The sequence below is a fragment of the Ischnura elegans genome, chromosome 10 (assembly GCF_921293095.1).
Source record: "Ischnura elegans chromosome 10, ioIscEleg1.1, whole genome shotgun sequence".
NCBI lineage: Eukaryota > Metazoa > Arthropoda > Insecta > Odonata > Coenagrionidae > Ischnura > Ischnura elegans.
The window spans coordinates 25,387,676-25,403,687 of record NC_060255.1 but is presented as its reverse complement, the minus strand read 5'-3'; the positions used below and the strand labels follow the sequence as shown (position 1 = coordinate 25,403,687).

The 16,012-nt window shown below is 36.6% G+C and overlaps 1 protein-coding gene and 1 long non-coding RNA gene across 2 annotated transcripts; one reads left to right on the top strand and one right to left on the bottom strand.

Moving 5' to 3' along the window:
* Positions 1–2,428: 2,428 nt before the first annotated feature.
* Positions 2,429–15,416, top strand: LOC124166705 (protein SHQ1 homolog). Its single transcript, XM_046544360.1, has 8 exons — positions 2,429–2,695; positions 5,369–5,571; positions 5,730–5,902; positions 9,084–9,288; positions 10,447–10,655; positions 11,776–11,899; positions 12,831–12,991; positions 14,815–15,416. Exons 1-8 carry the CDS (start codon positions 2,553–2,555, stop codon positions 15,121–15,123), a joined length of 1,527 nt encoding a protein of 508 aa, XP_046400316.1. The 5' UTR covers positions 2,429–2,552; the 3' UTR covers positions 15,124–15,416.
* On the bottom strand, positions 4,464–4,921 carry LOC124166706. The gene is made up of 2 exons (XR_006866483.1): positions 4,759–4,921; positions 4,464–4,649 (listed from the first exon to the last, which is right to left on the bottom strand). It is a non-coding gene; the product is annotated as an uncharacterized LOC124166706 (long non-coding RNA).
* Positions 15,417–16,012: the final 596 nt, after the last annotated feature.

Sequence of the window (16,012 nt, the reverse complement as noted above, 5' to 3'; positions counted from 1 at the left end):
GAGTAGGAGCTATAGAAAAAATTGGTCCACGCAGTAGGTATGTACCAAGGCATTCTCGCCAAATTTTGGTATTTCTCCATACTTTACTATGTAATTCATCTTAGAAGGTGAATTAATAGCCATTGACCATAACCAGTGATATTTTATCCATTATATGTAGATGTTGGAATTTTCTTCTGGATGTTAATTTTGTCATCAAAACTCAATGCTCTTCTTACGGTAATTTTCAGTAGGTTCTTTGAAAGATATCAAAGAAAGTGTAGAGAGCGAGATGAATAAGGAGATATTTTGTTGTCAATTAACGTGCATTGGAAACCCGTACCATTCATTAAGTCAGCTACATGCCTTATTTATCTGAATATAGTCCCCTTTTTTTTCCAAAAATGCCTGTGGTAAAAGTAAAGGGGGGGACTACATTCAAGCATATTTTTAAAATTTTCCCTAAACAGAGGCCTCAAAATTGGGAGGGGGGGGCTCCCGATATTCGGAGAAATACGGTTTATATTTCCCTTGCATACTGCTGAAAGTTACATTCATTGCTAATTATTGGCAGAAATTATGAATTGTAACTATAACTTGAGTGTCAGAGGATAGATACCCCTGTGCTTTCCTCAGCAGATGCACTGGTTGTAACCACCGAGGAAAAAAATTGGGAGGGGCAAGGAAAAGTGGGGGGCTGAAGCCAGCAAATGACCCCCCCAGCCCTCCTTTTGGCTATGTGTCTGTTTGGGATGCAGAATATCTTCAATGTCTCCAGCTTCCTTGAGTGATCCTGCCTTGAGTGAAAAGGAGAATCAAATGAAAGCCTGCACAGCAGTAGAGTGGGTGAAAGAGGTTGGTCGGCTGCCAATTCCCCAGCTTAGTTTGCTGCAGCCTCTATCTTAAGTCCCAACCACCCTGCCAGATTCTAGCCTCTGAGGAACATGACAGACAGTGAGGTTTACTCCTCACTCACTGTCAATTGACGTCATCTTGATTATCCAGCTTCCATCCTCTTAAATCAATACAAGTTACTGATTGTGGATATCAAGGAGATAAATACCCATTCTAAAACTGGCAAATGGGTGGAAACGAGATGGGATATCGCACAGGTAGGACCCTAAAGTATCTTTCACACCACTGGATTGCAATGGCATGATAGGAATGAGATGTTGCTTCAGTGCTGAGCTTTAAATACTGCACGTGGCACCAGAAGAATATGGTGCCATGGCCAGTATTTGGCATGTGGTAAAGTTCCTATTTGATCCAATTGAAAAATTGAGTTTCTCTGTAGTTTGGAGTACAAAAATGTTCTTCTGTTAATGCCAAATTTGATCAATTTTTTTGTTTAATTAGCAAAGTGGTCAAAATAATTTAAATGAAAGCAATGTGGTTGCAATTAGAATCTTGTCAAACCAATGCATCAATGTGCCAAACTCAGCACATATGTTTACTCTTTCTCTGATTTAAGAAAAAAGTTGTCTAACCACTTGAGTGTCCTCTTGTGATGGATTCATATGTTGTTGAGGAAGAAGCGTTGGTATGCCTATAATTGGTGAAAGCTCTTGTATCCCTTTCAAAGGTGTGCTAGTCAGTTATGATTTAGCATTTGGAAAAGGCAACTGATATTTACACCATTAGGGAAGGGAGGGTGAAGGGAAACCCAGCATTGGCCTTAGCCTTCTCTTAATGAAAGGATCTTGGCTTAATACATATGCCATCTGATTGATGGAGTGCTGTACTTGAGGTGCCCTCCACAATGAACTCAAGTAGGGAATGAAAAATTATTGCCACAGCTGGGAATCGAACCCAAACCCACAGGGTGGAAGTCCATCATTCTAGTCTCCACATCAACCCAATCTCGATGTGGATAGGATGTATATCAGGATAGATTAGTTTTAAAAAGTGAAACATTGAATAATTTCCCCTATGAAAAAATTGTATAAACCTGTTTCAAAATTTTATACAATTTATACAATTACCATGGTAATTGTATAAATTGTATAAAATTTTGAAACAGGTTTATACAATTTTTTCATTGGGGTTGGGAGGCGAGTGTAGATTTTCTAGACCTGAGAGTCTATTTGAACCTATGGTGGTTCAACGTGCAAACAGCATGGAGCCTCGCATTATCATGAGGGAGACAATTTGAACTAGCGTGGATGTCTGATAGCTTTTATTTCCTTACGATAAATGGAACCTCGACGAGGGGCTAGGACCACGGCAGCATATTCGTTTATTTTGTCATGTTACCCATGATTTACAGAAATGTAAATATCTATTTGAAGTCATGAGCTTTCCGTCTTGTGCGTACATTTACTATGATTAGTAATTTATGTTGATAAACATAGCGATGCAATGATTTGAAGAAAATTTCCCTCTTTGAATACGCCTTGGAATACGCGGGTTCAGTGGTTGAAACAAATGAGTGTATATAAGCGTCCTGAGACATGTAAACAAACACCATGTGGAGTTGATCTCAGTGTTTATCGAGAATAATGTGTTTTGTGTGTTCATTTTATCATTGAGTGCTTTACTCCCCTCTTAGTGGGAAATTATTGTCATCGGCAACCATGCTAACTCCTCGGTTCGAGCTGACGCAAACTGATAATGATATAGTGATTACCATACATGCTCCTTATGCGAACATCGCGGATACTGAAGTGTTTGTGCATGAAAACGATGTAAGGTTCCATGCAGCGCCGTATTATTTAAGGTAAATGAATTTTTCTTGTTTTCAGCTTCAATGTTATAAAAAATTTAAAGTGGATTTTGTGGCCGGATGGCTAGTTTGTTCATATAAGCTATCGTGTTGCATGCCATTTGGGATTATTTGTGTCGCTAAGTAATTTTTATGATCATACCAGAGATAATTAGAATTGAAATGTCTTTAGGGTGATTCACTTGATTGAATTGTGGCTATTTTTTTTGCATAATATTCGCTCACAAACGTGTGGTGGAGCCATACATTCTATGGTTACCTACACTAGTGGAGACATTTTATGGTATATAAATGCACTATGTAAACTGCCTTTCAAGCGTTTTGAAATTTAAAGTCTCATTAATTATCTAGCGATTTGAAAAATCTATTCTAACACTCACTGATGTAAGATTTTTCAGCTCATTGTTTATGAAGGTACTTATAATTATGATTCAGTCAGTCGCAAGAGCATTTCGAAAAAGATAGACCACTGTCAAGATCATGGTAGTTTTAAAAATGTTTTCATCTCAGTTTCAAGTTTAATTCTTGTGCATGGGACTTTTTTTTCAGTTGCATTGCTCCAATCAGCAAGTCAATGAATGGACTTTTTCCATAGTTCTTACTTTTAATGTAGTGTAGAAATATCAGAAACAGCGCATTTTCAACAAATTTCATCGCAAATTCCATTGGTCAAAGTAATTTATTAGTGAGTAGTCATGAATACTTTATTATGTATTTGAAATGCCTACTCAGGTCCTGTGTTAGTTTCACTCTCATGTGCAATTTGCACTGCGTATAAGCTGAGGACGAGTGTAACATCCCTCCCATGATATAGCTCATTTTCTCGATTGTATTAATAAGCTGTTCTCAATTGATCTGATTATCAAATGTCATCTCGAAATGTATAAATCTAGTGTACATGGCTACAGGGTAACCCGCCGCAGGGTATAAATTCACAAGGGAGGAAAAGAAAAAGATCCAGGATGGGCAGCTGTAGCATCGTGGGATAGGACAAATATTCTTGGTACTGCTACTTAAGTTTATGTTCACAAATGGGCTCATGTTAAGTGCTTTGGGTTCATGAAGGAAACAGCAATTCTCCCAAAAGGTTCCATGACAGAAAGAATTTAGATCATAAGCATATGTGCCATGCTCTGCCTCTGCATCTCATCCACGTTCATTCCATCCTCATTCTCTCTTATTTGGTCCCCTCTTTGCATTTGTATTCCCAGGGCCAGTTCTTTTGGCCTCCACAATTGATACCTATGTTTGTATTTTTTGTCGCGAAGTCATGAAGATTGACAGAGCACTAATTTACTAAGCTCCACAGTTGTAAGGGTTTGGAATTTATACGCTATCCACTGACAGGGGATCATACTGAGGTATATGTCTGAGGCATTATGAGATGTGGTTACACACATATCAACTCTGAAAATTTTTCAATGTACACAGCCTCACCTATGTTAAAAGGACATCAGCCAGTTGGTAATTTCAGTTTTGTAACCATGAGAATTCTAGTCTTCTAGTGTAAATTTGATTTTTTTAGTGATGAATATATAATAGTATGGAAGTGTAATTTAGGCCGTAGATGATGGTTGAAAATTGACCCATTGATGCAGGATCACCGAGTTGCCCACATATCCCACAGCAGTCATAATCATGTCAGAGGTAACATCAATGTAATTGTGTTCTTCAACTAAAGTATGTCACACATAAAATTCATCCCAATCTGGTGAAGTCTATTAGAGAGTGGGAATATATGCAACAAAACATTGTCAGTTCACTAGTTTTTATTTATGATATACATCTCTTTATTTCTTCAATTTTTTGTGGAGTATAAATGCCTTCAAAATTCAAAGCAGAAATCATTGACAAAGTTTTATGTTGGGGGCTGCAATCTTGCCAAGGGTTATGGGACTATTGAACACCCTCTAGTAAATTGGGAGATATTCCATTGTCCTAAGCATTCCTGGAAAATTTGTATAAATTAGCCTCTGAAAACAGCATTTTAAGTATGAAATTTATTCAAACTTTTGATGATTTTGTGTTCCTTGTACTTGAAAGTCGAGGTTTCGTACTTCTTTGGACATATTATCATTTGAGTTGAGGGGACCAGGGTCCCCTGGTCCCACTAAAGTCTGTCTGTAGCAGAAATATAGAAGAAAAATTGAGATCTGTAGTGGGTTACATGCTTTGTAATATACCGAAGGGGGCACGACATTTAGTTAAGTAGGTACCTAATCAATTTTTAATGGTGATGAAGTTATGCATGGAGTCTTTGCCAAATACCAAATTCATAATAAATAGTATCTCTTTACCCAAAAATGTGGTCTCTTGAGCCATAAAAAATAATTAAAATAATGTCAACTTGTTTCAAAAAATTGAAATTGATTTGTTGTAAATTATGCATAAGAGTATGTTTGTATCACTTCATTGTAAGTGCTTATGATTTCCAGCTGGACCATGTGAAACCACATTAGAGAGAAATGAAATGCACTTCGTTCTTTCCACACTGAATATTTATGAATAACTTTTATTTAATATCTATTGTTATTATTACCTTGGTAATGTTATAACAGTCTTTAAACTATGGTTGGTGTTGACAAATATTCATCACGGAACTCACAAAATGAATTTAATTTCCTTATTCTTGTTGGTGGGTGAATTACATGTATACATGATTTACAGGCTGAATTTACCTGGGCCAGTTGAAGAAAATGATGGGTCACGAGCTAGTTATGATGCAGACTCAGGAGATTTCACCATTAAATTGGGAAAAATGGTCCCTGGCCAACTCTTTCCTGACCTAGATATGATAACTACTCTATTAGCCCCAAGTGGAGTTCATGTTGGCAGTTCGAAAAAATTTTCTCCGGAAATAAGTATTGTTGGTGAGTGGCTCTTGTATTGATGTGGAAAATATATATGTGTCACTGGTCATCAGAGCTCTCTTTTTGGTGCTCTTTGTGTTTGCCGGTACATTCGTTTCAAAGGAAACTTACCATAGGTATTTTTTAAAATACCATTATGTGATTTTTATATTCCATAGGCGGTGATGATGCACAGAGTGATGAGGATGGTGGTAACCAAGATGACTCAGATGGGGACGAGAACGATTGGTTTGTTGAACAAGTTCCAGAAAAAGAGGATGATCCCGAACTTTTTAGTGGAGTTTCTTATGGATTTTTGAACTCAAAGCACTCAGTGTTTTCAAAATTGGAGGTTCGTGATAATTGTTACTGAAATATTGTTCATTACTATATCTGGTGCATTTTCTAACTTGTAGGCTTATTCAAGCATGACCCAAATAATTTCCATTTTAACCTTAACCTTTTGGGTTTCAATTTATAATGAAGTTTGAACACATCCACTGTTGGAAAAAACACAAGATCCAAGTAAATATCATGGGCAGATATCATCAAAGTAAGTATGGGTCCAAATCCTGTGACTTACTGTGGAAGCCCGGTTTAGCGAGTACGGTATTTTACGAGAATCGCAGTTTAGTGAGTGATAGTCTTCATACTGCCAAATGGCCTTTGTTTTACATGTAAAAATAAATAGGATTTAATGATGTCAAAAAGTTCCTTCCACTGTGTACGCTCGGTATTACCACAGATATTTCTTGAGGGCGATGCACCGTTGTGCCAGCATTAACTATTATGTTTTGTATTATCTGTTTATTAAACTAAAAATACTAGATGTGTGTCAAATCTACAACACCTAAACCCAGTTATGTGATTTATGGCTTGAGTACGCTCCCATTTCACATTCTGCTTTCGTTAGGCCCAGTTATCATGGAAGGGAAATGGTAGGAAGATGATAGTGGGAGAGGGAGTTAGTTCCCCCCATCCTCTTTGGCTAGCTTCGTCGCCAATATGCTACATCTTAAGTGCGGGAACTCACATTATAGTGAAATCCCCTCCATCTTTTCCTGTGTTAGGTCTGGAAGTTGAAAGTGCAACATTTTCGTAACTATATCGCACCCTTAATTTGGCTTTCGACTTATGGAAAGCTAGGGCAGTGTTACCCATCGCTGAATGCTATTCGACGATGTATATTTTGATGTATTATTAATGCCAAGGAATGTGATTCGATCAAGACATCGTCAGCTATTGCGATGCCGGGAAAATCACAATTATTACCAAGTTGGTTAAATAACAATCAACCTTAGGTTAGCAAGCGAGGACTCAGCACCGCCGAGTAATGAACTGTAAAAAAATTGTAAAAGCAGAATTACAGTGCTGAGTGCAGAAATCCTCTGCTAAGGGACCAAGCATAGTGAATGTCCATTATCTTTTCTTCATAATCTCCAAAATTCTTTATGATTCAAAGTTTCACATCATATCAGCAAAAATATTATGCACTTCCACGCAATTCCTTAAATTTGTTTAAACGAATGGTTTAACTTAGATGCAGGTTACCTTCAAGGGCTATTTACTATGTGAGCATAATTAAAAATTGCTATTTCCTTCACCAGATCCTTTGAATCTTTTGGAAATGATTAAAAGTGGCTATATACAGACACCTATGTCAAAAATAATATTCCGCTCCAAACTTTATGACTCGGCATATGCGTCCTTGCTAATCTGTTCCCATGCGGTGTTTTATTGTATGTATATAAACCGCTCAGGGTTATTTTTTCAGGAACTGAAGATTTTGTACATTAAGTAAAATATTTATATCTTTGCAATCGCTATCCAAAAAACTCTGGCTACAGTCCAGCCAGCGAGAGTTGTCCGATGACAGCCCAAAAGGAGGGGTGGAGAACCCTGCGCTAGCACGGTTTGCAGCCAATCACTGCCCCCAAAATGCACCTCACACCCTCGCCTAATCATACAACCTAGTGTCATGCATATGAAACGAAGAAACAAGCCTGAAACACCAAAACAAACACTTTTTCCAAATCACCAAAACAAGGGATTGTTCCTATGGATCCTTCAAGGTTGTCATCCCTTCCAGTTCCTCCTTCGTGGAAGCATTTTGTGTAAATGTAAGGTGGGCATTTCCCTTTCTTACATGGCAACCTCACTATCGACCCCGAACTAGGCCCTACTGCCTGTCATTGGACAATAGGGTGGTTTCCTTCATCAAAGAAAACGAAAGGCATTGATTGCGATTCGTTACCCACCATTAGTGTATTCATAATATACAAATTATTTTGTTTTAGAAATACCGGGTTAGACGAATGGCAATGGTCCATTTTTATCCTCATTTGAAAAGGGCCAGATTGGCGCCCATGCGATGCCACTCCACGTGACGTCACAGGGACCTAGTTTCTATAGGAGAAGATAGGAGTTATACATCGTCTGGGGTTACCAATGCATGCATGAGGCGCAGAGCTCAGAGAAACATGTCTTAACAATCACTTATTAAAACTGGCTAAGGTCGGAAAGTTTTCCTCGTTTGATAAGTTATTAATAATCCTTATTTAAGCCAAGCGCTACCAGCCAGCAGGGTACTAGGCTACCCGCTAGCAGCCTGCGTCGTATCAGCGCTAAGCCTGGCCTCAAGGTCACCTCGCAGGGCGGCAACGGGAACCAGAAATACGTCACGCGGAGAGATTTCCCTGCATTCATACTAACGCGTCGCGTTTTCGCGCGCTTGAAATTTTTCACTTTTCATTTAATCGCGAAAAATAGATATCGTCATTTAAAAATCTAAAAGCGTGAAATACGTACTCCAGGAGTAATAATCTTTCGATTTAGGCAATAAAAAGTAATAGGAAACCACCCTATTCTCGTTGGCCGGACTGTGTAGAGGGGTGAACTCAATGCACCCGATCCTTTGAGCACGATCCAAGGCAGAGGGCTGATTTATGGGGCCTCAGCATTCAGCAGAAGAGAGCGATTGAAAAACTTCTACCATCCCGTCGACTGGATGCGCCCAATCACTCAGCAATGCAGAGTTGGGGTGTGGGTAAGCAGTGGAGGTTACTCGCTTGGGGGGGGGTAGAATTTACTCAGTCTCAGGGGCATCGTAGTATCATGTGGTTCGTGTGAGTGCATCATGTCCGGGAAACGTAAATCTTTGGACCTTAAAACCAAAATTAAAATTATAGAAGAGTGCAAAAGTACCTAGGGGGCTACTTTCTTGAGATGCAGAATCAAGGGGGCACAATGCAGTGCCCAAATAGCCTATGTCATAATAGCACAGCTGCTATCTGTTATAGAATAGCCCTGTTTGAATTAGATGAGAGTATTTTGTCATGTTAAATGATCATGTACCATCCTTCATGATAATTATGGAATAAAATTTTAGGTGGAATACATGAGGATTTTTATACCTATCATTTTGGAATACCAACATAGCAGAACATTTGCCTCCTCACTATAGTTTCTAGAATTGGAAATTATTCTCATGACATTCTCTTCATTAATCCTGTGAATATTTTTTCATATTATAGGCAGAGTTTCCTGACTTGATTGACCTTCCTAATCCAGATTCAACTCCTCAATCAGAACGGGAAAAGTTACAAGGGGAACATGAGCTCATGTCATTTAATGAAGGCCATTATTTGGCCGACTTATTGGAAGCCCATGATAAGGATAGTTCCCTACACTCTGTTTTAGCATATAGAGGTCCCTGGGAAAGAGAACCAGAACAGTTTCGTGAGTACATATTAATGTTTTCGTGACTGAGGAATTACTTTTATTTTTAATCGTGTGATGTTTTAACTGTTAATTTTTGCTCTATTGGAGTAACATTTAAAATTGATTTATTCCACTGAGGTGTATTTGAGTCACCATGGACAATTGATTAGTTATATTAATGATCATCCCAAGGGACTTGGAATGGCAAAATAATCCAAAAAGCAGCATTTAGCAAAGGCCATAATGGGCAGTGAACTATTTAGTTATAAATTCTATTATTTTTTGTACATTCCTGTTAACGGAATAGCCTCATTAAACATTTAACTGATATGAAGGATAATTATATCCAACTTGATGAAAAGGGAATGTCTGTTTGTAATTCCATCGTAGATGGCTAATGAAGATGTAGCTTTATTCATACTATAGGAATTAACTGATTACAAGTGGTTCACAAGTTGTAGAGGTCAAGGCTACCCATTAGGGCCCTGGAGCATGTAATTGCCTTATGTCACAAGTTTCCTCAATCATTGGGTCCTGTTAAATGTCATGAGCGTTGTTAATTTTTGAGATAGAATACATTGCACAAGGTGATTAATTTATCTGGGTATCACTGGATGAATTATTATTGCTGAATCCAAGTCAACTTTCTTATGGGAATCTATTGCTTAAATTCTTGAGTATACCGTAGAATACTCAACTGCTTTCACGGGCTAAGTAAGTTAACACAATTTTGGGAGTTTGATGAGATATATTACTCCTACCTATATCTTTAATGCCTTCTGCCAAATTTGCTTTTTATTTATCCTCATTCGATATGACAAGAAATAACTGAATGAAAAGTGGTGTAAGTTTACCTTGCCTTCTATTAGGAATGAATTGCCTCTCATTACCAAGTCGTTCCTACTATCTCACCTGAGGCTACACTGAAGGCTCCTGTTGAAGATGAGTCTATCATTATGAACCTAGAGTTGGATCAACTCCTATCAAATTCACATTATTAAAAACAGATTAAATCTGTATTACAAATTTGACCCATCGTGAGTGTGCTGATATTTTTTCAGAATTAAAATTTAAAAATATTTCAGATGATAAGATAATTAGCTTTAAGTAATAGTGAAATAATGAAAAAAATGACTTCATTGGATTTCACTATGACATTTTGTACAATCATCATAGGTACCCTCACTGAAGAAGATCTTAATAGTTTGAAGGATTTCCCTAACAAAGAATACTTAATGGAGGAAAAGGAGGCAATTGGCTGCTACCTTGGGATTGTAGATCTATTATTTGCTTATGCGTACGACCAAAGAACTACAGAAGGCGAGGGTACTGTGGAATCTGGTTGGACTATGACAAAACTTAGTCCAATGCTCTCTTGGCTTCGGGTGAGTACTTAATTTATTAACTTAACTTGATTCTAAAATGATTATGTAGGATGAGGAGTAATGCATGGTTTGTTTACCCTAAATTTTCTACCATTGGACAATATTTCAGGTACTGCAGAAACAAGTTACTTTGTAAGCAGTCACGTGCACCGGTGCAAAGTTAAATACACCAAAGGATGACATGAAAAAATATTTGACTTAGCTGGGATTTGAACCCGGATCCCCCTATTGCCAGTCAAGTGTGTTAGCCTGTTACACCACCAAGCCATTTTCTCAGAGCGAACTTCGGGATGGGTTTTACCGAACAAGATGTTGACGTCACAAGTCCAAATTTAACTTCGCACCCATGCACATGACTGCTTACAAAGTACATAACTTGTTTCTGCAGTGCTTTGAAATTCGCCGTCGTTCCGTAGTAAGTGGTGCGGGCCGTACCTCAGCGGGGTGGTGCCCTGGGGGGTGGATTGCATTACGACGGACGATATCTCCTAAACTCTTAGAGATAGGTCAAAACAAACAGAAAATCGTTCCTTCAGGGCTTTACTTTTACGTTTTACATAGAAATAGTACTTTTTCTGCTCCAAAAAACTCAATTGAGGGTCCTCAGTACTTAGGGCCTTTGGGGCACGGGTTGCCGTTATTTTCAAGTAACAAAATTTTAAACACGTTCATTTGGATCATTTTGAGACTAGGAAAACATAACTTTTCGCAATTCTGAAAAATAAGGGCCAGCCTACTGTACATACTATGTAAAGGGTGGTGGTGTATTTTATTTGGGATTATATTAAAAGTGTGGAATTTGGAAGTAGATGACCTGGGCACATTATCCAACTTGACTTCAGTAAATATTGGTACGATTTGGCTTCAAATTCTTAAAAGCCATAGAGTAAAATGAAGCACGAATTAACACTGTATAAATAAATAATTGCTAAATTTATTTTAGCTTATTTATTGTTAGTATTAAAAGCATTTTATTGTATTTAATTCATTTTGTCTTTCCTTTTATGTTTGAATTCCCTTATTTTCTACTTGTTATTTTGGGTGTTTCTTTTGTAGGATATTTAGTAAAATTATTGAAACCCTGGATTACAAGCAGTATCCCATTCATTATTTTTTTCAGACATTTAGCAGTCTAGACAGTGTGGTGATTTCTTGTTTGAGACGCAGCTTGTGCTACCCATTATATCGCCATTGGAAACTTTCATGCAAAGTACTTAATGATACACGTTGTATTTTGCACCTTGGTAAGTTAAGTAGAATTTGAAAAAACTTAATGGTATAGACCATATAGGCATCCATATGTATAATATTCATCCAACTTTTCCTGATTTTATTATTTTGAGTTGCCTTATGAAAGAAAATAGAATTGCTAAAATAAATGGGCATATCACAATTTTTCTTTTGTTTTTAAAAAATATTCCCCTTTAGAAGTAAGAAATTTGCATGTTGTATTTTCTCCTGGGATGAGAACTGGAATGTCCTAGCCACCATTATCTTACTATGCTAGAATTTTTAATGTGGTTTTGTGTTTAAGTTTGAATTTTGTACTTACAAGGAGACATCCTGAGCTGTAATGATTCCAACAAGTCTAACACAAAAAAATTGATACTAAATACAAAAAAAATTTCCTTACCTTATAGCTCAAAGCCTTTGATTTATGAGGAATTTTCTACTCTAAATTGGCACTCAATATTAGATCCATTGAATTACTGAAACAGTGCTGTGGCTGAGCACGTTCAGGCTTAGGCCTGATTTTTTTCTCATAACCCAGACGGCACATAATCCTCCGTATCTAATTCGTATGCAGATAGTATTCATTGACAAAAAGCGACGGAGCGGTAGTCAATGGATACTATCTGCATACGAATTAGATACGGAGGATTCTGTGCCGTCTGGGAAGAGATGTGGGTTTGTGGTAGAAATTTTTCCAAGAAGAATTTTATGAAATGTGATGATGTCAGTTACCTAATACTGCTGAATCAAGTTCATTAGTAGTGCCTAATGGACTGGTATTTTTATATACTTGCAAGTGAAAAAATGGTTACTTTCCTTAATGCGTGTATATTTATCCAAGACTCCTATTTGTTTGATTTACTGTTTAGGAATGTGTATGAATGCAATGCTTGTTGATGTGTATTTGAGTTAATTCTCCTGATTTAAATGTTCTTTTTGCAGGGAAAGCTGCAATTCTGAAATGTTTATTACAAATCCATTCTATATTTAACGGAAGCGAGCCCAGATATGTTTTAAATCAGCTCTACATTAAAGACTACTGTATTTGGATTCAAAAGGCATCTAAGAACAGAATAAATTCATTGGCTGAGGCTTTGGATAAGGTAAGTAATTTTGATTTCTTCTTTTGATAGCTTTTATCCAAATTATAACTCATAATAGGGTATTTTCCTGCATCAAAGGAAACGAAAGGCATTGATTGCAATTCGTTACCCACCAGTAGTGTATTAATAATATACAAATATTTGGTTTTAGAAATCCCAGTTCAGACGATTGTTAATGGTAAATTTTAACCTCATTTGAAAAAGGCCAGATTGGCACCCATGCGATGCCACTCCATGTGACTTCATGGGGACCTAGATGCTATATGGGTAGTCAGGAGTTATACATCGTCTGAGATTACCAATACATGCATGAGGAACAGAGCTCAGGGAAACATTTCATAATAATCACCTATTAAAATTGCCTAAGGTCGGAAAGTTTTCTTAGTTTGATAGTATATTAATTATCCATATTTAAGACAAGCTCTACCTACTAGCAGGGTACTCTGTTACCTGTTGGCACCCTGCATCGTAGTGGCGCTCATAGCCTCGCACCAATGTGGCCTCATGCAGTGGCAGCTGGAACCAGAATGACGTAACACAGGCTTTTCCCTGGATTCATATTTGGGTTATTCCATGTCAACTCAACCAATTTTTGGGGGGTCCCACGCCAACCATCTCATCAGATTTTGATAATTTTTTCCCTCTTGTTAGTCTCAACCTTGGTTAAGAAAAATCCAAAATATGAAAGACTCATTACTAGAATTTTCCAAGATATGAGTGTTTGAAGTCAATGAGGCACACACAAAAATTCTGCCCTCCAGTCAAATTATTCAAAACTATCATATTTGTGTCCCTGTAAAATCGAAAACAAATGAGCCAAGCTAGTCAAACTTTTAGAGGCTATAAACATGCTACTTTTGTTTTCAAAAAATGTTATCAAAATGATTTTCACTTGAAAACTTTGTTTCTATAAATGTTCAAAAATTGCACTTATGATAAAATTCGACAAAAAAGTGACATTTTCAAACACATGTAAAAATCACATATATCACATGAAAGCCATAAAAATCTCTGTAAACATAGTAAAGACCACCAACTTTAAAATAGAGTGATGTTTTGGGCAATTTTGAATTTATTTGTTGATAAATCTTATGAAAATGATCATTCCACTGATGTTTTTTGTTGAAAAATGCCACTTTTTCAACTTCTGTGTTTATTGGGTTTTGTATGTGATTTGTTCATTCAATATGCAGTATAGTCAATACAGAAATAACTTGCTCTCAAAATTGGGTAACTGCATTTTACATGCAAAGAATTAATTGCTAGAACTGCTAAGAGATGAAAGATTTTTTAAAGAATGGTATCCAATTTATGGAGAAAAATGTGTATATTACTGTATTGAAATCATCTTTGTTTGGACTCCAGTACTTCTCAAACACTGGTCTTTATCTTTTTTTTACAGATAGCAAGTACAATAACCCCTCCGTTTTTCTTTTTCAATTATCATAGTTTCAGTGCATTTTACCGTTATCGTAGCAGTATCAGGATATCACGTTGTCAATAGATAACTTTTCTAAAATTTAATACAGAAAAGAGGTAAAGTGAAATTTTCAGTGCATTGCCATCTATTTTCAGTAATAGCAAGTATTGAGTATTGCATCTAATTTTCATAACTGCTATGTATACTTTATCCTCCTTTATTGCGTGGTTGTTATTTTTTACTCTATAATTTTGTTTTCCTCATGGAAACAGGACTTATTTTGAACTTTGTTACCTTGAATTAGTGGAAATAGTAGTGAATATTAAAATTACCTTTGATAAGAGCCTTAGAAGAGAGATTGAAGTGTCTATATTTATCCATTATTGTGAATTTATTGTTACAGTTTAGCCCTAAGAAGAAGGACCTTGGCTTGTCTTTGGAAGAGTTGGAACACCTAGCAATAGAAGCTCAATTAGGAACCAAGAAAGTGGATGAAAATGTTTCCAAGTCTAAAAAGTCTGATAAAAATGTTGCAAATGTTGAACAGAGATTGGCCAAAATGACTATGAGTGAAGTTTTTGAGGAAGCTGTAAGTGATAGTGATGATAGCTCATCTTATTCTTCTTCATCGGAGTATGCAACTTCCAGCTCTGAAGAAACTGATGATGATTCAGATTCCTCAGCATCTGAATCAGATTCAGCTTCAAGTTAAGAATAACCGATGTGTCCATCTAGATTCCTATTGTATATAACTTAATGTTTTGAATTTAGGATCTTTTAATTTTTTTTCATGAATCATTTTCTTTTGTATAATACCCTCATTATAATATGTCATTCTTCATAATTCTATGAATATTTAAGTGAATTTTATGTATATATTTCAGTAATAGACTATTCCAAGCTTGGATCTGCAATTATAGCCTTTTTACTAGTGGATATCAGTGGCAAAGCTGAAGTAATCTAGTAGGGTATTCTAGTCCATTACATACTTACTCCTCATCTTGAGGGTCTGTCAAAAAAAAACAATGGGACCAAAATTGGTTGGTGTACATAATGAGGTGTATTAAATAATAATAGTATAACTGAAATTATGTGTTAATTACTCTTTGATCAGTTCATCATCAGCAATGCTTTTTCTTAACCCATTTATGCCGAAGGTTTGAAAAATGCGAATTTTACCCTGATTTTTACACTTTGTCGATAAAAATACGTATGAAAACAATATCCGAAAGAAAAAATAATATATCTCTTGCCAATTATTAATTACGAGGTGTTCCAAAAATGGAACACTAGGCAAATCCACTACTATGACGTACTCATTGATAGCATGTAAAAAATTTGATTCAGACTTTTATTAACTCACTATTAAGAATGATATCCAGGTTAACACTTAACATGGAAGGAAACATTGCAGTTTTTACATCGAAAATTGGTATTTTTGTTGCTTTGGACACAGCGAGTTTGCTTTCCCTGCGTTACATTCCGATGATTCATGAGGTCATGACGTGAGTTAAGTTTACGATTCATAGATTTCATGATTTCACGGTCTCTCTTTCCCACCAGGCTCAATAGAATTACTGTATGTCTCTATATATTGACAG